This window comes from Lampris incognitus, chromosome 9, assembly GCF_029633865.1.
Source record: "Lampris incognitus isolate fLamInc1 chromosome 9, fLamInc1.hap2, whole genome shotgun sequence".
In the NCBI taxonomy this organism is placed as follows: Eukaryota; Metazoa; Chordata; class Actinopteri; order Lampriformes; family Lampridae; genus Lampris; species Lampris incognitus.
In genome coordinates this window covers 59,680,615-59,706,824 of record NC_079219.1, presented here as the reverse complement: position 1 = coordinate 59,706,824, position 26,210 = coordinate 59,680,615, and the positions used below count along the sequence as shown (strand labels likewise).

Here is a 26,210-nt window from a genome sequence, read left to right as displayed (position 1 = left end):
CACCTGACCTACATGTCTTTGAGTCACCTGACCTACATGTCTTTGAGTCACCTGACCTACATGTCTTTGGACTGTGGGAGGAAACCGGACCCCCGGAGGAAACCCACGCAGACACGGGGAGAACATGCAAACTCCACACAGAGGACGACCCGGGACGACCCCCGAGGTTGGACGACCCCGGGGCTCGAACCCACGACCTTCTTGCTGTGAGGCGACCGCGCTAACCACTGCGCCACCGTGCGGCCACTGTAGATTGTAAATTAAATGAAGGGGAGTCTTTTCAAGGGGACACAAGACGCCAGCTGGCCTGGACACTGGCTCCTGCTTGGTTGACCAACGTTTGTCCAGTTCACAGCCGCCACTGTTTCGGCTGCAGCAGACACTAGTTGGGTTGCTGGGCCTCGTACTGAAACCAGGATTAATAGAGACTACACACATTTTAACAGGAATCTTTCTCGGTGCGGTGCTTATGAAGACATTTTAACGGGGGGGACATACCATTGGACGGACAGTGTGTGGCGCTGCAGGCTAGATCGGGCTGAAAGCTGAAAGGCCGGTGACAGATGTCCGTGTGATCTGCGAGGTGATCTTTATCCCTTCATCCCCTCAGCCCGCCTGGAGCACACAGCTAATGCCAGAGGATTAGGCCTGCTTTGCCGGGACAGGTTTGGTTTTTTGTTAGGGAGTCGTTGCTTAGCCGACGAGAGGGTCTGAGGACGGGGTGTAGTGTTGCCGTAAAGCCCCCGGAGGCAAGTCGGTCATTTGTGGTTTTGGGCGATACAGATAAAACTGACTCGACTTCTGGACAGGGTGCAGGCCGGAGCCGTGCATACGAGGCGGCGTGACCCAAAAGTTGGAGGAGGAGGATGAGCGGGTGGGCAGCTTTAGGTTGCTTCCTGATTCTTGCGTGGCTGCTGGCTTTGCCGGGCCGGTCCCTCGTCCGCCACCCGTTGCCCGTGCTGTGGGTCTCGCCCGTCACCCCGCCACCCGGGCAGGAGAACCTGACGGCGTCGCTCCTCCCGGCAGTTCGGCTGGCTCTGCGAGACCTGAAGGGTCAACCCCCTCCTCTGGGTCGCTACGAGATTCACTTTGAGCTGCTGGACTCACAGGTGTGTTTACTGGACACGGCACTCGGACTTGTGTTGGTTCTTTTGCTCGTTAGCTTGCAGAGCCGGCGTGGCCGGAGCGTCAGCGTTAAAGCGCCACACTGGCGCTCACAGATGGAGGAGATGTTCAGCTAGGTGTGGTGTCTGACTGTCTGTCTTGAGGTGGAGAATGGACGCCATCGTGCTTGATGGGTGGAGGCAACAGCAGTAGCCACAGTTTGTGTGTGTGTGTGTGTGTGTGTGTGTGGGACATTGTGTTAAAACTGAAGAACTTGCTGAAGCATCTTCTCCAACATCATTTAGTTGTAGATACTGAGCCACAGTTGGCATGACAACAGTTTCCATTATTTATTTATTTATTTATTTTTTGGTAGTGTGATGGCAGTAAAGGACTCAAAGCTCTCTTTGACGCAATGTGGACGGGGCCAAAGTACCTGATGGTCTTCGGAGGGGCGTGCCATGCTATGACATCACTCATCGCCAGGTCTCTTCAGGCTCTGGACCTGGTTCAGGTATCTCAAAACCAGACTCTGCCCTCATTTCAGTCCTGCGTCGTGGTGGACGGGCTGGAATGGCTGAACTCCGCCACGCTAGTCCACGTCTACACCTTCTGTTGGACACCGTGTCCATCATAACCACCCTCACCGCTTCATACCATTCACACCGCCCTGCAGACGGCGCCCGGCAGTCTGGGGTCTCTTAACTGGCCACAGACTTCAGATGGGAACCGCTCGCGCCACACACACACATAATCCACATGCTTCTATTTGTTTCCACAAGTTTGTTCATTTGAGCCAACATTCATTTATCGGGGGCGTCCGGGTGGTGTAGCGGTCTATTCCGTTACCTACCAACACGGGGATCGCCGGTTCGAATCCCCGTGTTACCTCCGCCTTGGTCGGGCGTCCCTACAGACACAACTGGCCGTGTCTGTGGGTGGGAAGCCAGATGTGGGTATGTGTCCTGGTCGCTGCACTAGCGCCTCCTCTGGCCAGTCGGGGCGCCTGTTCAGGGGGAAGGGGGACTGGGGGGAATAGCGTGATCCTCCCATGTGCTACGTCCCCCTGGTGAAACTCCTCACTGTCAGGTGAAAAGAAGTGGCTGGCGACTCCACATGTATGGGAGGAGACATGTGGTAGTCTGCAGCCCTCCTGGATCAGTGGAGGGGGTGGAGCAGAGACCGGGACGGCTCGGAAGAGGGGGGTAATTGGCCGGGTACAATTGGGGAGAAAAGGGGGGGTAAAAAAGCCCATTAATTCCTCACTTCCTTCATGCTTCCATGTATGTATTTGTTCGTTGTGTGTCCTCTGCCTCCTATGTCCCAGCTGTCTTTCGCTGCCCCGGCCCCTGGCCTGTCCGACCGGCGGAGGTTCCCAAACTTCTTCAGTACGGTTCCCTCAGACAGAGCCGTGAACCGGGCCGTCGTGGAGCTGCTCCGAAGCTTCAGCTGGAGCAGAGTTGCCCTTCTCACCCAGGAGGATCAAACGCCAACAGAGGTGACACTCAGGATCAGCATTCAACAAACCGGAGCCCCAGACAGCAGAACTGCTGTGGCCCGGACCCGTCCCACACCGACACTCCATCCGGCCCACATACCGCCTGGAGTGATGGCACTTGGGCGGTCCGCTCCCGTTTGCCAGTTATGGGCCAGAACCAAGCCATAGCAATGCCACATATTTGCCAAAGGTGGCCATATTTGTTTTGTGATATTTGGGCCATATTCACCTTTCACCACACGGGGCGCTGCAGGGTCACATCCAGATCACATGTTGCCCAGAGCACCGCAGCTTTGCCACAAAAAGGCCCACGTTTGATTTGGCATATTTGGGCCATATTTGCTACTATACATGTGGGCCACTTCAGGCTCCTCACATCTGTTTTGTCAGGGCCAGAAGAAGACCACTAGTACCACATCACTGCCTGATGTGGCCCACATCTGGATGCTGTCTGGGGCTGCACTTTATTTACGTTATCATATTCAAAATACGTGGACAGTGCTGGCTCATTCTGGGATGCTTGGTGTTGTTTATGTTCTTACCACACACACACACACACACATTCAGCCTTAGCCACACACACACACACACACACACACACACACACACACACACACACACCTAGGGACAATGTGGTACAGCCGAGTCACCTGACCTCCATGTGTTTGGACTGTGGGAGGAAACCCACGCAGACACGGGGAGAACATGCAAACTCCACACAGAGGACGACCCGGGACGACCCCCATGGTTGGACTACCCCGGGGCTCGAACCCACGACCTTCCTGCTGTGAGGCCACCGTGCTAACCGCTGCGCCACCGTGCCGCCCACATCCTCCTCGCTTCGCCCCTCAGCTGAGCGCTGTGGTGGGCGGGTGGCGAGGGTCTGGCGGGCAGGCGTGGTTCTGAACGTGACACGGCAGGCTACTCGGAACAATAATATAGAGATGGAACATTGCTGTGTGCTGCCCGTGGCTAGAGACCCGCTTAGACGACCATCACCCACGCCTTTATAAAGCCACTGTTCAGGTTCACTTTGTCACGTGGTGCTGCAGCAGGAAGCTAGATTTATGTCGTGTACAGCAGATACGGGTTCAGATATGGGTTCAGATATGGGTTCAGATATGGGTTCAGATATGGATTCAGATATGGGTTCAGATATGGGTTCAGATATGGGTTCAGATACGGGTTCAGATATGGGTTCAGATATGGGTGTTCAGATATGGGTTCAGATACGGGTTCAGATACGGGTTCAGATATGGGTTCAGATATGGGTTCAGATATGGGTTCAGATACGGGTTCAGATATGGATTCAGATATGGGTTCAGATATGGGTTCAGATATGGATTCAGATATGGATTCAGATATGGGTTCAGATATGGATTCAGATATGGGTTCAGATATGGGTTCAGATATGGATTCAGATATGGGTTCAAATATGGGTTCAGATATGGATTCAGATATGGGTTCAGATATGGATTCAGATATGGGTTCAGATATGGGTTCAGATTCGGGTTCAGATACGGGTTCAGATACGGGTTCAGATATGGATTCAGCTATGGGTTCAGATATGGGTTCAGATATGGGTTCAGATACGGGTTCAGATACGGGTTCAGATATGGATTCAGATATGGGTTCAGATATGGGTTCAGATATGGGTTCAGATACGGGTTCAGATACGGGTTCAGATACGGGTTCAGCTATGGGTTCAGATATGGGTTCAGATATGGGTTCAGATACGGGTTCAGATACGGGTTCAGATATGGATTCAGATATGGGTTCAGATACGGATTCAGATACGGATTCAGATATGGATTCAGATATGGGTTCAGATATGGGTTCAGATATGGGTTCAGATATGGATTCAGATATGGGTTCAGATATGGGTTCAGATATGGATTCAGATATGGGTTCAGATATGGGTTCAGATATGGGTTCAGATACGGGTTCAGATACGGGTTCAGATACGGGTTCAGATATGGATTCAGCTATGGGTTCAGATACGGGTTCAGATACGGGTTCAGATACGGGTTCAGATATGGATTCAGCTATGGGTTCAGATATGGGTTCAGATATGGGTTCAGATACGGGTTCAGATATGGGTTCAGATATGGGTTCAGATATGGGTTCAGATACGGGTTCAGATACGGGTTCAGATATGGATTCAGATATGGGTTCAGATACGGATTCAGATACGGATTCAGATATGGATTCAGATATGGGTTCAGATATGGGTTCAGATATGGGGGTTCAGAAAAGAAGGGATCCTCCAAATGGCGGCTGGTAACTTGTGCTCTCTGATCCACCATCAGCAGAACATCTGATTAGTTGTCCCACCACATTAGCATCTACCGGCTGTGGAAATGCCCCTACTCCCGTTACAAACACCAGCAAGGTTTCGACCAGTCACTCAGTCGGTTTATCATCAGAACTCCTCACCTCACCTCAGCTGTCCCGTAACCTCTCGAGGGGTCGTTGGGGCACCGCTGTTGAATCCACAACCGGTCCTCGCCATCTCGGTCTGCCCTCTGTAAGCTGGCCAAGTCGAGGCCTGTCCACTCTCTGATGGTACATGGCCATCGCTTCTTCGGTCTCCCTCGTCTTCGCCCGCCCCCTGGCGGTGCCTTGCAGGAGGGTCTCGGCAGGGCGGGAACTTCTCGACATGTGACCGTACCAGCTCACTTTTCTCTTCTTTTTTCCCCCCCTAAATTTATTTCAGATTTTTCCCCTTTTTCTCCCAATTTAGTGGCCAGTCACTCCCTGTTCTACTTCAAACTCCCACCCTCGTACTGCGTCATGCGTTCGCCAACTGCCTCTCTCCGGCCGGCGGTCTCGAAGGAGTCGACTCCAGGCCGAACCACTGCTTTTCCCCACACACACACACACACACACACACACAGAGACGCAGTCATGTGACGAACACAAGCCGACTCCGCCCCCCCCCGAAGACAGCGCTGCCAGTTATCGCTGCTTCATCAAGTCCGGCCATAGTCGATCTGATGAGACCGGGGCGTGAACCCCGATCCCCAGTGGGCAGCTGCATCGACACAAAGCCGATACTTAGACCGCTCCAGTTTTCTCTTCTTGACGACTGTCAGCAAGTCGTCGTGTGTTCAGCGGCCTTGTGTAATCCTTCTTCTCACCTCTTCATTCGTAACGTGGCCTCTAGATGAGAGGCCTCGGACCTTTCTGTGGCACAGCTTCTGTACTGCCAGGTCCCTCCATACTTCTCTGAGGAGATCTGAGTAGGAGGCTGACGTTCCAATCAACTGGCGTCAGCCTCGTACTCCGACCTCCTCAGAGAAGTATGGAGTCATCCCCAAACGACCCGCTGTACCTGTGGGTATTACTCCCGGTCTTCCCTCCCGAAATCCCCCATGACGTGAACCAGGAGCCCACATGGACCCCTCTCTTCTCTGCCAGCTGGGGTTGAGTTTTCTCTGTTTATGTTTTACAGACGAAGACGGATCTCGTCCGGCAGCTGAGGAAGGCCGACGTCCAGATCATAGCCACCGACGTGCTCTCTGAGGACCCCTGTGCAAAGCTAAAACAACTGAAGGTATCCAGGTGTCACGAGAGAGGAAGAGCCAGCACTGAGGACGGCAGGACACACACACACACACACACACACACACACACACACACACACACACACACACACACACACACACACACACACACACACACACACAGAGCCTACTGACACACCTGGTACAGTCCCTCTGACAGACCAACACAGGACATACCAACACACACACACACACACACACACACACACACACACACACACACACACACACACACACACACACACAGAGCCTACTGACACACCTGGTACAGTCCCTCTGACAGACCAACACAGGACATACCAACACACACACACACACACACACACACACACACACACACACACACACACACACACACACACACACACACAGACACACACACAGAGCCTACTGACACACCTGGTACAGTCCCTCTGACAGACCAACACAGGACATACCAACACACACACACACACACACACACACACACACACACACACACACACACACACACACACACACACACACACAGAGCCTACTGACACACCTGGTACAGTCCTTCTAACAGACCAACACAGGACATACCAACACACACACACACACACACACACACACACACACACACACACACACACACACACACACACACACACACACACACAGAGCCTACTGACACACCTGGTACAGTCCTTCTAACAGACCAACACAGGACATACCAACACACACACACACACACACACACACACACACACACACACACACACACACACACACACACACACACACACACACACACACACAGAGCCTACTGACACACCTGGTACAGTCCCTCTGACAGACCAACACAGGACATACCAACACACACACAAACACACACACACACACACACACACACACACACACACAGAGCCTACTGACACACCTGGTAGAGTCCTTCTAACGGACCAACACAGGACATACCAACACACACACACACACACACACACACACACACACACACACACACACACACACACACAGAGCCTACTGACACACCTGGTACAGTCCTTCTAACGGACCAACACAGGACATACCAACACACACACACACACACACACACACACACACACACACATGGTAGAGTCCCTCTAACGGACCAACACACCTGGTAGAGTCCCTCTGAAGGACCAACACAGGACATACCAACACACACACACACACACACACACACACACACACACACACACATGGTAGAGTCCCTCTAACGGACCAACACACCTGGTAGAGTCCCTCTGAAGGACCAACACAGGACATACCAACACACACACACACACACACACACACACACACACACACACACACACACACACACACACACACACACACACACACACACACACACACACACACACACAGAGCTTACTGACACACATGGTACAGTCCCTCTGACAGACCAACACAGGACATACCAACACACACACACACACACACACACCTGGTAGAGTCCCTCTAACGGACCAACACACCTGCCATAACCAAGAACCAGAACCAGAACCAACACGTGAGTGTGCAGCCCAAAGTAAAACCCCAAACCATGTCCCTCATGTGTGTTGTCTGAACAAGTTGTGTGTCTTGTGTGAAGGACAGAGACGCCAGGATCCTCGTAGGACTGCTCCAAGGGGGCGCTGCCTCGCAGGTCTTCTGTTGTGTAAGTACATGTCCGTTAGAGACCACAGCTCCCCACAGCCAGCCAGGGGAGACGAGCCAGGCAAGGCAAGGCAGTGTTATTTGTGTAGCCCAGTATCACAAATGTCCCCCAGGGGGCTTTACAGCAACACAACCTCCCGTCCTCAGACCCTCACATCGGAGGAGGACCACCTCCCTAAAACCCTTTAACGGGGGGAAACAGGAAGAAACCTCAGGGGGAGCAGCGGAGGAGGAGGACCTCTCTCCCAGGACGCACAACGTGACACGGTGTTGTGTGTCCAGCGTATGACCAGCTGCAGCCGGTGATGGGGGACGTGTGATTGTTGAGGTTTACTGTAAACCAACACATACGGATCAGGACTGAAGGTTGGACTCTCAGAATCCACCGGAGCTCAAACTAGGAGACATCAGGACGCTGGACCACCGAGCTGACAACGTCCCCACCGACACAGCGGCCGGGGAAGAGGAGAAGTCCCACATGAAACAGGTCCTGGTTCGGTGTGGTGATCCAGACTGGGCGCATGTCCAAACCAGGAAGACCCCAGACAGTGCACCACCCGATGGAGGAGAGGAGCAGGACAACAGCTGCCTCAGAGTAAACCGGTGGGGAGTCCGTATGTGGAGGGAGTGTCGGAACAGTTGAGACAGGTATTTTCCAAACACCGCGTCTCAGTTGCTTTCAAACCCCAAACCACACTGCACCAGAAGGTGGTCTACCCCAAGGACCAGGTCCCCCGGGACAACCAGAGCAACATAGTGTAGCTGCTAGGTGCCAGGAGCACTGCCGTGACTGGTCCATCTGGGAAACCAAACACACTCTGGACAAGAGGAGGACACAACACAGGAGAGCTAACACGTCAGGCCAGGACTCCACAGTCTACACCACCTACACAGTCTACACCACCTACACAGTCTACACCATCCACACAGTCTACACCACCTACACAGTCTACACCACCTACACAGTCTACACCATCCACACAGTCTACACCACCTACACAGTCTACATCACCTACACAGTCTACACCATCTACACAGTCTACACCACCTACACAGTCTACATCACCTACACAGTCTACACCATCTACAGACCAGGACTCCACAGTCTACACCACCTACACAGTCTACACCATCTACAGGCCAGGACTCCACAGTCTACACCACCTACACAGTCTACATCACCTACACAGTCTACACCATCTACAGGCCAGGACTCCACAGCCTACACCACCTACAGACCAGGACTCCACAGTCTACACCACCTACACAGTCTACACCATCTACACAGTCTACATCACCTACACAGTCTACACCATCTACACAGTCTACACCACCTACACAGTCTACATCACCTACACAGTCTACACCATCTACACAGTCTACACCACCTACACAGTCTACACCACCTACACAGTCTACACCATCCACACAGTCTACACCATCCACACAGTCTACACCACCTACACAGTCTACACCACCTACACAGTCTACATCACCTACACAGTCTACACCATCTACAAACCAGGACTCCACAGTCTACACCACCTACACAGTCTACATCACCTACACAGTCTACACCATCTACAGACCAGGACTCCACAGTCTACACCATCTACACAGTCTACACCATCCACACAGTCTACACCATCCACACAGTCTACATCATCTACACAGTCTACACCACCTACACAGTCTACATCACCTACACAGTCTACACCATCCACACAGCCTACACTATCTACAGACCAGGACTCCACAGCCTACACCATCTACAGACCAGGACTCCACAGTCTACACCATCTACACAGTCTACACCATCCACACAGTCTACATCATCTACACAGTCTACACCACCTACACAGTCTACACCATCTACAGACCAGGACTCCACAGTCTACACCATCTACACAGTCTACACCATCCACACAGTCTACACCACCTCCACAGTCTACACCATCTACACCATCTACACAGTCTACACCACCTACACAGCCTACACCATCCACACAGCCTACACCATCCACACAGTCTACACCACCTACACAGTCTACACAGTCTACACCTTCTACACAGTCTACACCATCTACAGGCCAGGACTCCACAGTCTACACCACCTACACAGTCTACACCACCTACACAGTCTACACCATCCACACAGTCTACACCACCTACACAGTCTACACTATCTACAGACCACGACTCCACAGCCTACACCACCTACACAGTCTACACCATCCACACAGCCTACACCACCTACACAGTCTACACCATCCACACAGCCTACACCATCTACACAGTCTACACTATCTACAGACCACGACTCCACAGCCTACACCACCTACAGACCAGGACTCCACAGTCTACACCACCTACAGACCAGGACTCCACAGTCTACACCACCTACAGACCAGGACTCCACAGTCAAGGCTCAGCGTTTTCGGTTTTTACAGAGTCCCACCGAAAAATACCCAGATTTTTTTTTAAAAGGAGCAGATCAGTTTAAACTGATTTTCACCCGGATTTTATGTTTCCATGGATCCATAAGTTGTTCCTGTTCATGTGAGGTTATGTAAGTGTCCTCTTGTGCAGAAATTTGGCATGCTGGATGGCTTTGAAAAAAAGAAAAACGCTGAGCCTTGTCCACAGTCCAGACCATCTACAGGCCAGTGGCCACTCTTTCAGGGATGAGGAGGTGCACAGCCTTGATAGGGAGGAACGCTGGTTTGAACGGGGAGTCAAAGAGACCATCTATGTGAAGAGGGAACAACCATCCCTGAACGGGGGGGGGGGGGGGGCTAAGAGTACATCTGTCACCATCTTACAATGCTGTATTACAACTATTCCCAATCCTCTGTGAATAGTACACATGGCCACTGTAACTCTAGTTAATGGTCACGCCCATATTTGCATATGAGACTGATCGTTCATTTGGGTCGTTATGCCACTGTGTTGTTTATAAGGGTGGGGTACCTGCAGTCACTGTGTTGTTTATAAGGGTGGGGGTACCTGCAGTCACTGTATTGTTTATAAGGGTGGGGGTACCTGCAGTCCCTGTGTTGTTTATAAGGGTGGGGACACCTGCAGTCACTGTGTTGTTTATAAGGGTGGGGGTACCTGGAGTCACTGTGTTGTTTATAAGGGTGGGGGTACCTGCAGTCCCTGTGTTGTTTATAAGGGTGGGGGTACCTGCAGTCCCTGTGTTGTTTATAAGGGTGGGGACACCTGCAGTCACTGTGTTGTTTATAAGGGTGGGGTACCTGCAGTCACTGTATTGTTTATAAGGGTGGGGGTACCTGCAGTCACTGTGTTGTTTATAAGGGTGGGGGTACCTGCAGTCACTGTGTTGTTTATAAGGGTGGGGGTACCTGCAGTCACTGTGTTGTTTATAAGGGTGGGGACACCTGCAGTCACTGTATTGTTTATAAGGGTGGGGGTACCTGCAGTCCCTGTGTTGTTTATAAGGGTGGGGGTACCTGCAGTCACTGTATTGTTTATAAGGGTGGGGGTACCTGCAGTCACTGTGTTGTTTATAAGGGTGGGGGTACCTGCAGTCACTGTGTTGTTTATAAGGGTGGGGGTACCTGCAGTCCCTGTGTTGTTTATAAGGGTGGGGTACCTGCAGTCACTGTGTTGTTTATAAGGGTGGGGTACCTGCAGTCACTGTATTGTTTATAAGGGTGGGGGTACCTGCAGTCACTGTGTTGTTTATAAGGGTGGGGGTACCTGCAGTCACTGTATTGTTTATAAGGGTGGGGTACCTGCAGTCACTGTGTTGTTTATAAGGGTGGGGTACCTGCAGTCACTGTGTTGTTTATAAGGGTGGGGGTACCTGCAGTCACTGTGTTGTTTATAAGGGTGGGGGTACCTGCAGTCACTGTGTTGTTTATAAGGGTGGGGGTACCTGCAGTCACTGTGTTGTTTATAAGGGTGGGGGTACCTGCAGTCACTGTGTTGTTTATAAGGGTGGGGGTACCTGCAGTCACTGTGTTGTTTATAAGGGTGGGGACACCTGCAGTCCCTGTGTTGTTTATAAGGGTGGGGGTACCTGCAGTCCCTGTGTTGTTTATAAGGGTGGGGGTACCTGCAGTCACTGTATTGTTTATAAGGGTGGGGGTACCTGCAGTCACTGTGTTGTTTATAAGGGTGGGGGTACCTGCAGTCACTGTGTTGTTTATAAGGGTGGGGGTACCTGCAGTCCCTGTGTTGTTTATAAGGGTGGGGGTACCTGCAGTCACTGTATTGTTTATAAGGGTGGGGGTACCTGCAGTCACTGTATTGTTTATAAGGGTGGGGGTACCTGCAGTCACTGTGTTGTTTATAAGGGTGGGGGTACCTGCAGTCCCTGTGTTGTTTATAAGGGTGGGGGTACCTGCAGTCCCTGTGTTGTTTATAAGGGTGGGGGTACCTGCAGTCCCTGTGTTGTTTATAAGGGTGGGGGTACCTGCAGTCCCTGTGTTGTTTATAAGGGTGGGGGTACCTGCAGTCCCTGTGTTGTTTATAAGGGTGGGGGTACCTGCAGTCCCTGTGTTGTTTATAAGGGTGGGGGTACCTGCACTCTCCCCCAGATGAGGTGTGCCTCTCTGACATGATCACACGTCTTCTGCAGGCCTACAGACTGAACATGTTCGGCCAGCGGTACCAGTGGATTCTAACCAGTGGGCCCAGCGGCAGGTGGACGTTGGACTCTCAGGTCGCCGCTTGTTCTGCAGACAGACTGGTGACAGCCATGGAGGGGTCCTTCAGGCTTTCTGTCAGACACCTGAGTGACGGACACACCAGAGGCATCTCTGGAAGGGTGAGACCTGCTGGCTTCGGTCTCCAGGCCGGGGTAACATCTAAACCGAGCTCGTCGGTTGCTGTTAGCTAATGGCGAGGTCAGTGTAGGCTCAGCATAAGAGAGTGGTTAGAGAGATGACGGGTTGACGTAAGGTTAAAGGTGTTCATGTGGGGCATCCGGGTGGCGTGGCGGTCTAGTCCGTTGCCTACCAACACAGGGATCGCTGGTTCGAATCCCCGTGTTGCCTCCGGCTTGGTGGGGCGTCCCTACAGACACAATTGGCCCTGTCTGTGGGTGGGAAGCCGGGTGTAGTTATGTGTCCTGGTCGCTGCACTAGCGCCTCCTCTGGTGGGTCAGGACACCTGTTCGGGGGGGAACTGGGGGGGAATAGCGTGATCCTACCACGTGCTACGTCCTCCTGGTGAAACTCCTCACTGTCAGGTGAAAAGAAGCAGCTGGTGACTCCACATGTATGGGAGGAGGCATGTGGTAGTCTGCAGCCCTCCCCGGATCAGCAGAGGGGGTGGAGCAGAAGAGTGGGGTGATTGGACGGGTACTATTGGGGAGAAGAAAAGGGGGAGGGGGTGGTAGTGGTTAGGGTTTTGTAATTGTTAGTTTATCTTGGCTCTGCTGAAAGTGGTAACTGAGGCGACTGATTTCAGGATTATTGAGAATGTATTATTTAATAAGAGGTCTGACCGGTAACATATTGATCATGTTCTCCACTGTACATGACACACACACACACACACACACACACACACACACACACACACACAACAGCACGTGTTCTGCAGTGATTACAGAAAAAAAAACCCTCACAATATCAACCTTTCATGTTAATGTGGCAGACCCCCGAGGAATACGAGGAAGCATACCTCACAGAGCTGAGAGGTGAGGGGGCGAAACCCACCGAGCTCCACGGCTTCACTTATGATGGCGTCTGGGTCATGGCCAACGCTCTGAGCCGGGTCATGGAGTCGGTCCGACACCGGGAGAGGTACGGCCTTCACCCAAACCTAACCAGCACCACGGCCACGGAGATGGAGAGAATGGTGCTGGACGCCATGAAGCAGACGCACTTTAACGGAGTCACGGTAAGTGTACCACTACCAGAGCTACCACCCCTACTACTACTACTGCTACTGCTACTTCTTCTTCTTCTTCCAGCTGCTCCCGTTAGGGGGCGCCACAGCGGATCATCCGTTTCCATCTCTTCCTGTCCTCTGCATCTCCCTCTATCACGCCAACCACCTGCACGTCCTGCCTCACCACGTCCATGAACCTCCTCCTCCTCGGCCTTCCTCTTGTCCTCTCCCCTGGCAGCTCCATATTCAGCCTCCTTCCCCCAGTAGCTCGTCATCAAGACGGCGCCGTGGACGGCAGCCTCGGTTCTGGGCTCTCTTGTACATTCTCTGTTTTTGTTTATCTGTTTAGTTTCCATGTCCACTCACTGACCACCTACAGCAGGAGGAACCTTTAGGCCTCCAACTGTCCACTGGACAACCCGAACGGACATCTCCACCAACTTTCACTGAACGTTTTAACCGAAGTCTCGCCGGGGTCTTGATCGCTACTACGATGAAGACGCTGAAGGGGGAAGTGAGTCTCGGAGCGCTTGTTAAACTGCGACAGAGGGGATTTAGAACCGCGGTCCCGTCAGTCCACCTGGTGACTGTCCACTCTCTGGCCAACAAGACGGACGAGCTGCTGCTCCTAAATGGAAAAGACTCGAGGCCTTTTCCAGATCTGCCGTCCTGCTCCTCGCTGAAGCCCGGCTTAGTGAGCACATCACGGCCAGCACACTTCATCTGCTGCGGTTCCAACTCAGCCGGGCGGACCGCGATACGGAGCGGTCATTCAAGGTTCCCACTCCCCTCCACACTCCTGCCCTTCCTCCTCTCCTGCAGCCTCTGGATATGCCTTCCCCCTCTCCTTCCCCCTCTCCTTCTCCTTCTCCTTCACCCGACAGTAGCCTAGTTTCCTCCGGCCCCCTGCTGGCCAACAGTACCGGTGGTGGTGGTTGGTATCCTGGGCCTCGACCTATATGGTATGGAAATCTGATTTAGGATCCACATATTTCATTTGGCAAAGGCTTAATGCCGGATGCCCTTCCTGGTGCAACGATCCCCATTTATCCGGGCTCGAGACCGGCCCTAACAATGCACTGGCTTGTGCATCCCCAGTGACTGGATTTACTACTACTACTACTACTATAATTAACACTTTTACTATTACACTATTTCTACAACTTCTACTATTACCACTGCTACCATTAATACTACTACTATCTCACAACCACTACTACTAATGCTGGTACTGATGCTACTTTGAGTATTGCTACTACTGCTATTCTCAATACGATAAATACTTTTACTGCCACTGATCATATTTCTACTACTACTACAGCTATTATTACCGCAACAATTAGTACTACTTACACCGATACTATTACTACAACTTCTTCCTGTACTACCACTAGTACAGGAAGCTGTTATTACAGCTACTACACCATCTAATACTACCAGTATTACTAGCACTACTGTGAAACCATGTTAAGAAACATCATGAAGGTCACAGAAAGTGCTCCAGGCCTGGGTCTGATAGGACACATCAGGTGTAATCGTATGTATGGTCCTCGTTGTTGTTGAGTGTTTGTTTGTTTGTGTTCCTTTAGGGCCCCGTTCAGTTCTGGAATGGAGAGCGGGCGGCATCGGTTGAGCTGAGTCAGTTTCAAGGTGCCGTAACTCCTCAGTGAATGAGGTTTTCTTAGTTAGGCTGAAAGGGATGGAGCAGGCTCGAGTTACTTCTGCCCCACTTACCACTGAACTACTCACTACCCACCACTACTCACTACCCTCCACTACTCACTACCCACCACTACTCACTACCCTCCACTACTCACTACTACTCACTACCCTCCACTACTCACTACCCTCCACTACTCACTACCCTCTACTACTCACTACCCTCCACTACTCACTACTACTCACTACCCTCTACTACTCACTACCCTCCACTACTCACTACTACTCACTACCCTCCACTACTCACTACCCTCCACTACTCACTACCCACTACTACTCACTACCCACCACTACTCACTACCCTCTACTACTCACTACCCTCCACTACTCACTACCCTCCACTACTCACTACTACTCACTACCCTCCACTACTCACTACCCACCACTCCTCACTACCCACCACTACTCACTACCCACCACTCCTCACTACCCACCACTACTCACTACCCTCCACTACTCACTACCCTCCACTACTCACTACCCTCCACTACTCACTACCCTCCACTACTCACTACTACTCACTACCCACCACTACTCACTACCCACCACTACTCACTACCCTCCACTACTCACTACCCACCACTACTCACTACCCTCCACTACTCACTACCCTCCACTACTCACTACCCTCCACTACTCACTACTACTCACTACCCACCACTACTCACTACCCACCACTACTCACTACCCACCACTACTCACTACTACTCACCACCCACCACTCCTCACTACCCACCACTACTCACTACCCTCCACTACTCACTACCCTCCACTACTCACTACTACTCACTACCCTCCACTACTCACTACCCTCCACTCCTCACTACCCTCCACTACTCACTACTACTCACCACCCACCACTCCTCACTACCCACCACTACTCACTACCCTCCACTACTCACTACCCTCCACTACTCACTACCCTCCACTACTCACTACCCTCCACTACTCACTACTACTCACTACCCACCACTACTCACTACTACTCACTACCCACCACTACTCACTACCCACCACTACTCACTACCCACCACTACTCACTACTACTCACTACCCACCACTACTCACTACTACTCACTACCCACCACTACTCACTACCCTCCACTACTCACTACTACTCACCACCCACCACTCCTCACTACCCACCACTCCTCACTACCCACCACTCCTCACTACCCACCACTACTCACTACCCACCACTACTCACTACCCTCCACTACTCACTACCCACCACTACTCACCACCCACCAATCCTCACTACTACTCACCACCCACCAATCCTCACTACTACTCACTACCCACCACTACTCACTACCAACCACTACTCACTACCCACCAGTACTCACCACCCACCAATCCTCACTACCCACCAATCCTCACTACTACTCACTACCAACCACTACTCACTACCCACCAGTACTCACTACCCACCACTCCTCACTACCCACCACTCCTCACTAGCCACCACTAATCACTATCCACCACTACTCACTACCCACCACTACTCACTACCTACCATTAATCACTACTACTCACTACCAACCACTACCCACCACTACTCACTACCTACCATTAATCACTACTACTCACTACCAACCACTACCCACCACTACTCACTACCCACCACTACTCACTACCTACCATTAATCACTACTACTCACTACCAACCACTACTCACTACCCACCAGTACTCACTACCTACCATTAATCACTACTACTCACTACCAACCACTACTCACTACCCACCACTACTCACTACCTACCATTAATCACTACTACTCACTACCAACCACTACCAACCACTACTCACTACCCACCAGTACTCACTACCTACCATTAATCACTACTACTCACTACCAACCACTACTCACTACCCACCACTACTCACTACCTACCATTAATCACTACTACTCACTACCAACCACTACCCACCACTACTCACTACCCACCAGTACTCACTACCTACCATTAATCACTACTACTCACTACCAACCACTACCCACCACTACTCACTACCCACCACTACTCACTACCTACCATTAATCACTACTACTCACTACCAACCACTACTCACTACCAACCACTACTCACTACCCACCACTACTCACTACCTACCATTAATCACTACTACTCACTACCAACCACTACTCACTACCCACCAGTACTCACTACCCACCACTCCTCACTAGCCACCACTAATCACTATCCACCACTACTCACTACCTACCATTAATCACTACTACTCACTGACCACCACTGATCACTACCCACCACTGATCACTATCCACCACTAATCACTACCCACCACTAATCACTGACCACCACTAATCACTATCCACCCCTGAACACAAAGAACAAGACGAACCACTCACAGCTAACCAGTAACTACTGACCACCATTAACCACTAGACTCACCACCACTAAATCAGCATTCTAGATTGATCACATGATGTTACATGTCTGAACTCTTCTTCTCTTGATGGATTTAGTTGGGAAGACAGACAGACAGACAGACAGAACTAGGTACCTGGCAGAAAGGGTGACAAAACAGTCAGACTAATGGGTCGGTTTCCACAGGGGCCAGAGAGGTGGAGGTAGGTCAGTACAACACCTCCACCCAGGAGCTCCATCTGATTACCGACAGGATGAAGTTTAAGGGTAAGAGTCAGTTCTGATCTCTCACTTATGCATCTATCTTAAATGATGATGATGATGAGGTGTTGTTTCTAAAGGTTTTAACTCATACCAATTTGTCCTGAAGGCGAGACACCGGCCAGGGACCGCACCTTTGTTAGTCTACAGCCAAGGCACATAGATCTCATTTCCTACGGCGTGATGTCATCGGTTACCACCTTAACCATCATCATCACCCTCACCGTCCTGCTCTTCAGCATCAGACACCATAAACACTGGTACGTCTCCAGTCAAACCAGCACAGCCTCCTTCTCAAACCCAAGGTCTGACATTTTACTGATGGCTGGAGTTGTTAAACCCAAAGTCTCTGAAATGTAGTTGGAGGGGTCGGTGAGCTGGTTTGTGTTTGGAATGCATTTTGGATTTTACTGTAGTATCAGTGTATTTCTGAAATATTGTCTTTTTCTGAGTGGCTGTAGGCCTGCTGCTTCTTTTCTCCAACTTTTTTTTTTTTTGGGTAAATGCTGCCAGTCTCTTCTTTCATATTTGCAGGCTGGTCAAGGCATCCGGTTGGCCCCTGGATGAACTGCTCCTCCTGGGAATGCTGCTTTCCTCCTCCTCCGTCCTCCTCTCTGGTCTGGATGGATCCCTGGTGTCTGAACCAACTTTCGATCTTCTTTGTTCTGTGAGGTTTTTATCCGTCCCTCTGTGATAGACACAGAGTGATGCTCAGTCCACTTTCATTTCAGTCATGCATTCATCATCAGCCACTTCTCCGGGGTCGGGTCACGGTGGCAGCAAGCTAAGTAGGGCGCTCCAGACGTCCCTCTTCCCAGCAACACCCTCCAGCTCCTCCTGGGGGATCCCAAGGCGTTCCCAGGCCAGACTGGGCAGGTAGTCCCTCCAGTGAGCTCTGGGTCTACCCCGGGGTCTCCTCCCAGTTGGCCGTGCCCAGTAAACCTCCAAAGGAAGGAGCCCAGGAGGCATCCTGATCAGATGCCCGAACCACCTCCACTGGCTCCTTTCGACGTGAAGGAGCAGCGGCTCTACTCTGAGCTCCCTCCAGATGTGTGAGCTCCTCACCCTATCTCTAAGGCTGAGCCCAGACTCCCTACGGAGGAAACTCATTTCAGCCACTTGTATCCGCGATCTCACCCTTTCTGTCACTACCCAAAGCTCATGACCATAGGTGAGGGGTGGAACCAAGACTGACTGGTAAATTGAGAGCTTTGCCTTCCAGCTCAGCTCCCTCTTCACCACAACAACGGTCCAGTACAACATCCACATTACTGCTGATGCTGCACCAAGCCACCTGTCAATCTCCCGCTCCATCCTACCCTCACTCCTGAGCAAGAACAAGATCACGAACAAACTTTCACGTCAGTCAATTCAAAATATATGTTTCGGTCTTTATTCATATGTTGAAAAGATGTCTCTTCCACTCGTTAAGGTGGAGCAAAACTGCAAATTGTGACGAAACATCTTAAAACATCTCGTCGTCTTTAAGGGTAGATTAGAAAGGACACTGATGGAAAAAGGGCCTGGCTCCTTTAAAATGTCATTTGAATCTAAATCGTGTTTTTGGAGTAGTAGATATATAAGGCACCAGCCTGATGAAGCCTGTCAGTCCTGCACATTATTTCTTCATTAGCTAGAATCCCAGGTTGTGCCGTCTTCTTTGTCACGACCAGGCATCAGAATTACATCACTACCCACCTGTCAGGAGCTCATTCATGTTTCCCACTGTTAACAGCCACTACTACTCCTCCTACTACCACTTTCGGCTGCTCCCGTTAGGGGGCGCCACAGCGGATCATCCATTTCCACCTCTTCCTGTCCTCTGCATCCTCCTCTGTCACACCAGCCACCTGCATGTCCTCCCTCACCACATCCATAAACCTCCTCTTTGGCCTTCCTCTTCTCCTCTTCCCTGGCAGCTCCATATTCAGCATCCTTCTCCCAGTATACCCAGCATCTCTCCTCCACACATGTCCAAACCATCTCCATCTTGTCTCTCTTGCTTTGTCTCCAAACCGTCCAACCTGAGCTGTCCCTCTAATATACTCCTTCCTAATCCTGTCCGTCTTCATCACTCCCAGTGAAAATCTTATCTTCATCTCTGCCACCTCCACCTCCAGCTCCTCCTCCTGTCTTTTCATCAGTGCCACTGTCTCCAAACCGTCCAACCAAATTTAACTCTTATCCAGGCTTGAATTAAAACGTGAGGAGAGACACCTCTTTGGGTTCATGAAGGGGAAAGGAGATTGATGGCAACCTGTCTCTTGTCAGTGTTAGGTCCATGTCTCACACATTGTACATGTTTTTTCTTTGTCCACATCCTGTAGGTTCGCCTCTGGTCTCTGTCAGTAGGACACACCATAGGCTTCGGGGCGCTTTTTGCCAAAACCTGGAGAATGTATTCACCGTTCACCAAAACAAGCGCAGAAGAGAAGGTATCGTATTACTAAAACATATTCAGTTTAGAGAAAAACAAAAGATCTACATTTACACTTCTTCCATAGAATTTGAGTTCCTGCTTTGACTTTCTCTTCTTTTGTCTAAACTTGCCTTCTACCCAACACGGACCCAGCCAGCGTGAACATGTTCTGGCTGATGTCTGAGCAGTGTACAGCACAGTGTACAGTGTTTTGGCCGAGGTGGACCAACTATTCAGACCATCTTCTTGGTCCTCTTTAGATTATTCCTTAGTTTACTTGACAAGACTATGTCATGATATCAGCAGCCATATTATATCTTGTATTGTATTCACTTTCAATGGCCTATTTTACTTTTCGTTCATCCGTCGCCATCGTTGACTGCATGGTGGCTTTGTTTTCAGCACCGGTGCCTTGTGGCACGAGGGCCCTTGGTTTAACCACAGCTCTCCTGCACCTTACATGAACTGGAGACTACGAATCGCCCATTGGTATGAAGGGAGGCAGTGTTCTAGTCGAGTCACTAAACCTCGAGTCCGAGTCGAGTCCCCAGTGTTCGAGTCCGAGTCCCCAAAGAGTCCGAGTCAAGTCCCCATTACCTGAATCCGAGTGCGAGTCATCGAGGTTGAGTCTGAGTCGGGTTCGGCATCTTAGCACTAACTGTTACTGAACATGAGGGTATGCGTGTGAGTTCGCATGTAGGGGGAACACACGGTAATGTTACGGTATTAATATAGCATCAAGATCTTATGCCAAATGATTAGGGCCTATTACAAAAAACTAACAGTCTTTATCAATTAACAAGTCCGAATGCAGTCAATGCTCAAGTCCGAGTCATCAGTGCTCAAGTCCAAGTCGAGTCCGAGTCCTGGACTTGAGTACTACAACACTGAATGGAGTTGTGTGTGTGTGTCATAATCCAGCGTGTGTGTTATAATAATAGTTATAATCCATAGACCAGGCAACAGGCAACCAGACCAGGGTACTTCCAAGCCTCTCACTCATTGCATGAGACTGTCCTACACCAAAAAAACCACCCCACACGTCGTTTGTACAAGCAGCTTATTACGACCTATCGTTACGTTTTAAAGTTAAGCGACCTCTAGCGGTCGTGCTGGCAATAGCAATCTTAGACAGCGAAACGACACAAAAACGCACTGACTACATTTTCTATTGTTTTCATCACTATTTACCGACTACTTCCCTTCATCAGCCTGTCTGTGAGGCGTTGTAAAAAGGATGTCAACAAGTAGATAAAAACCCACAATGCACAGAGGCGAAAAGTATCTGTGGCATATCTCCTGCTGCCAGTAGGGGCGCTAATTTAGGAAACGCTCCTGTGGGTGGCATTAGAGGGTGTATGACCTATGTGGTCATGTGGGCTGGAGGGCTTGTAGTAGTTCATGTCATGTAAGGAAGGGGCAGTGAGCCTGAGTTGGATTAGATCGGTATAGACCATGGATGGGTTGGGATTTGCTGTATGGTCTCTTTTTCCGTCTGTGTCTGCAGAGCCGCTTGGAGGGACCAGGCAGGGTAGTGGCTGCCATGTTGCTGCTGGATGGGTTTGTGTTAGCCTCCTGGCAGATCCTGGACCCTCTCAGGCGGGTGGTGTTTGAGCATAGCTTAGAGGTAATGCTGGGAAGGATGAGAAAGATGACGAGACTATGATATCTATTGATAGTCTTAACCCGTTATGCTAGCTAACAATGTTGGGCAAGTTTCCCCCACAGACCAATCTTTTATTTTGGGATTATTTGATAATAAGTGGAATAGAGAATAGATATTGAATAGAATATCTCTAATTCCATTATATAATCCTTCTAGCCTACAAGCTACAGGGTTGAAGAAAGCTAAAATGATCAGTAATATTCAACATTAAGTTTTATTTCATGCCCGCACAGATTTTAACGTTTTCAAACCGCTGATTTCTTGTTTTGAAGTTTTCACATTTCCAGATTGCTTTGTTTGTCAGACGGACATCGGCGGGTCAGACGTTTCTGTCAGGCCTTACTCAGAACACTGTGCCAGCACCAATCTGGACCTGTGGCTCACTGTGGTTTATGGATACAAAGGCGCTGTGATGGTGAGTACAAGGTAGACTTCATCTGACGGCATGAAATCCCAAAGCTGACTTCATCACATGCCACCACTTCTGCTCGCTTACTTATAATAATGGACTATTGGCCCATCAGCATAAATGCCAGCAGGAACTCTCACAACAAGCTCCTGTCCTCTTCTCAGGGTCTTGGCTGTTTTCTTGCCTGGAACATAAGGGGCAGACAGGAAGAGCATCCCGCCGGTGATGGGAAGCATCTGCTGCGGAGCGTCTGTGCCGTGACCTTGTCCAGCATCTTCGGCGTGTTGAGCTCTCTGCTGACTTCCAGTCATCCTCAGCTGCAGTTCTGCTCGACCGCCCTACCCATCGTCCTCTGTAACTGCTTCATCCTCGCTTCCATGTTCTGCCCAAAGGTTAGGATGGTGCTGTCCCGGGTCAAATTATTCTATCCTCTATCATCACTGTGGCTGGTGAGAGTACTTTCCATGGTTGCTCTCTTTTGATTGTGTGAGTCTAATGTGGCGCTGATGGTGTCCAGAGACGTCCGCATAGGTGAACGGGAGGTCACCAAATATGCAGAGGTGTGTTTTGAGTTCTGCAGCCAGGCTCTCATGGTTTTTCCTCGAGCTCTTTCACTAGGTCAGCAATGGTCAGCGGCTCCGCCATCTTAGCCTCAGGAGCTGCTTGAGTTGCAGCCCAGTCTGCTTTCGCTCGTCGCGGTTGTCTCGACATTGCTGGCCGACTTATTTGGAAACGAAGGACAGTTATTGTCTAATTTATGCAATTAAATGAGGTAAATATACAAATGGTGCAAATAGAATTATGGAAAATGCAGGCGCCCATCTCCTACACTGCCCAGCCAGAAGTTCCCAGAAGTTGCACATTTTTTCCTACAATCCAAGTTTCCCTATTTGATGATGGTGTTTGGTTTGCATTTTGCTTTTCACATCACTGGAATTAAATTGAGAGGCAGCGAGGCCCATACATGTCTAGGTGAATTCTGTCTGTCATATCTTAGGTTCTGTACATTAGGAGTGGACTGGGTCAGACAGCAGAGTTTCAGTCCAGTTTCCAAGAGCAGTCCTGTGCGGGTCCTAAAGACGACGCCAGTGGTACGGTCCAACAGCTGATCCATCAGAACCAGCTCCTCCAGACACACTTGGAACAGGTCAATAAGGACTGAAGAGTTTTATCCCCAAATAAGATGACAGATGAAGTCATCATTAATATTCATGAAAATGTCACCTGTCTTGGAAGCTATATTCCTTATATTTATATATTTATAAATGCAGTCTTTGTTTACAGACTCTGTGTGTGTGTGTGTGCGCATACCTAAATCCATACCTTAGTTCTCACGGTGCCGTTTACCCTCATCATATCTTTAACACTTCTTGGCTTCCTGTGGCGAGGTCCTTGAGAGTAACTCTATTTGTCTGCAGCTGGACGGGGAGATTGAGGCCATTTCCCTGCAACTCAACCAGACCTCGGCCTCTTCTGATGAAAGAAAACTGCACCACAACTCAGACAGGAGCCACGGTAATCATACCATCACACATTATGGCTTCATGCATGCTCAGTAGTCCAGGTAAAATCACAGAAGGTGGAATCAGTTCATCTGGGCACAGCGTTTATGAGAGAGAAAAGTTTCATCATCATCTAACTGACCTCTTCAGTCTCACCTGACTGCAGGTGTCCCCACCCTTATAAACAATACAGAGGCATAACCACCAATCTGCAGTCAGGTGAGACTGAAGGGGTCACTTAGTTGAGTGATGAAACGTGTCTGTCAATAAACGTTGTGTCCAGATGACCGGAGTCAACCTTCTTTGAATGGTCAGTTTCATATGCAAATTGCCGTGACCATGAACTAGAATTTCAATGGCCATGTGTCCCAGTCACAGAGGACTGGGGAACAGTTGCAATCACAGCATTGTAAGATGGTGACAGATGTACGCTTAGCCCCCCCCCCCCATAGATGGCCAATAAAGCTGTGAAAGCCAGGACCTTTTGCAATGGGAAGGGGAAGTTTGCTTGTGGTGGAATGCCAAATATTGCTGTAAGTGGGATAGGATCAATGATCATGTTGTTAGCATCCCGCCGAGTTTCAGATATTTTTGTCCAGTGGTCTAGTAGCCTGGGACAGGACCAACACACATGTATAAGGTTAGTGGGTGAGTCCTATTACATTGGGGTACATCTTTGCTAACCTGTTGTGAATGTTGATGTTAATCTAAGTTGATATGCAGCAGAGACCTCAGGATGGTGCAGAGATATCCAGAAGGTCCCAGGTTCAGATTCAGCATGAACTAAAGCCCATCCTTCTTAGTCCTTCCTGAGCAGGACAGTGATTGTGTACCATTTCCTCTGTGGTAACTTTGACCCCATAATGAATCAGCAGATGTCATACTCCTACCGTTTTTGATGGTAAATTAAAGTTAAGGGAGGTTTTTGGGAGTCTTGGTGTCTCTACCAGTTAAGTGTCTTCCATGTTTGTTGAGGCCTGAGTGCAAAAGTTTTGGATTTGTATCCTAGGACCTTTGGTTTATGTCTCATCACTCTGGCATGTTTTTCCGGTCCAAGAAAATCAAAGCAAAAGTTAATTTTTTACCCCCCAGCAGTTGAAATCAAATCCAGCACCAGAGAGACCCATGAAGCCCAGATCAGTGCTGAGAACAGAAACTCCAGGGTGGAAACTCACCGGCTGGAGGACATCAACTCTCCTGATCAGTAAGGCCCAAACCCACATATATATATATATACACACATACATATATATATATACACACACATACATATATATATATACACACATACATATATATACACACACACACACACATAATAGGAAAAATTGGTGAATGCCACAAGGTAGGCAAGGTGTACTTAAGTTATGTGCATTCCAACAGATGTTGCATGAGGGAAAGTATGTTAATAATTTTCTCATAAAATCATATTTAGAAGCCTTGCATGTCAGACCAATCACAGTCCATCACATTGATCTCTTTTCAGATGTTGGTTCTGGCCTCCTAACTGAGGGTGGTTTTAAAAGGGAGGGTCCATCCAAAAGGTAGACTGTCTAGTCCTGCTGCTGTTTACAGTTCTGCAGCAGAACTGTAAACAGCAGCAGTGAAAGGGACAAGGTCGGGACTCTTACCATGCCGGCCAACATACTCTTGCATGTTGGTACCGTCATGTGACTTGTTCTACCAAATGGCCTTCTCAACACAACTTATTCCACCATTCACCATCGCTGCCATATCAGCCTCTTTGACTCAGTCTTCAGAGCTGTGGAGCGGCCACTTTTGAGATGGGCCTGACTTTTTGAAATTGCTCTCAATAAAGTGGAGACCAAACCAAACATCCCAAGAAAGGTGGATTTGCTCAGACTTGCTAGGCTAGCTATGCAGGGGTTTGAAACCAACTTCCTGATATTTATCCCTGTTCCACCAGCGTGAGGCGCCGGTTCTCCTTACAGCTGCCCATCCTCCACCATGCCTACCTCCCAGTCATCGGCGGAGTCTCCGCCAGTCCTTCCAGTCTGTACAGCATCTCAGAGGTCGCCGTTGCAGAACAATGAAAATATAACAAACTGTTCATCACAGCCCAACAACAGCTCCCACAGCCATCAGCAGCCTGTCTGATTCAGTTCCTCTGTGGGAGAAAACACC

At 50.1% G+C, this 26,210-nt stretch overlaps 1 protein-coding gene across 1 annotated transcript; it reads left to right on the top strand.

Moving 5' to 3' along the window:
* Positions 1-866: 866 nt before the first annotated feature.
* On the top strand, positions 867-26,119 carry LOC130118622 (gamma-aminobutyric acid type B receptor subunit 2-like). The gene is made up of 19 exons (XM_056287063.1): positions 867-1,109; positions 1,481-1,618; positions 2,432-2,602; positions 6,057-6,158; positions 7,769-7,834; positions 12,440-12,628; positions 13,462-13,707; positions 15,288-15,348; positions 17,995-18,075; positions 18,179-18,374; positions 18,604-18,736; positions 20,397-20,504; positions 21,996-22,115; positions 22,459-22,569; positions 22,728-22,955; positions 23,561-23,710; positions 23,952-24,078; positions 25,161-25,269; positions 25,993-26,119. Exons 1-19 carry the CDS (start codon positions 867-869, stop codon positions 26,117-26,119), a joined length of 2,706 nt encoding a protein of 901 aa, XP_056143038.1.
* The last annotated feature ends 91 nt before the right edge of the window (positions 26,120-26,210 follow it).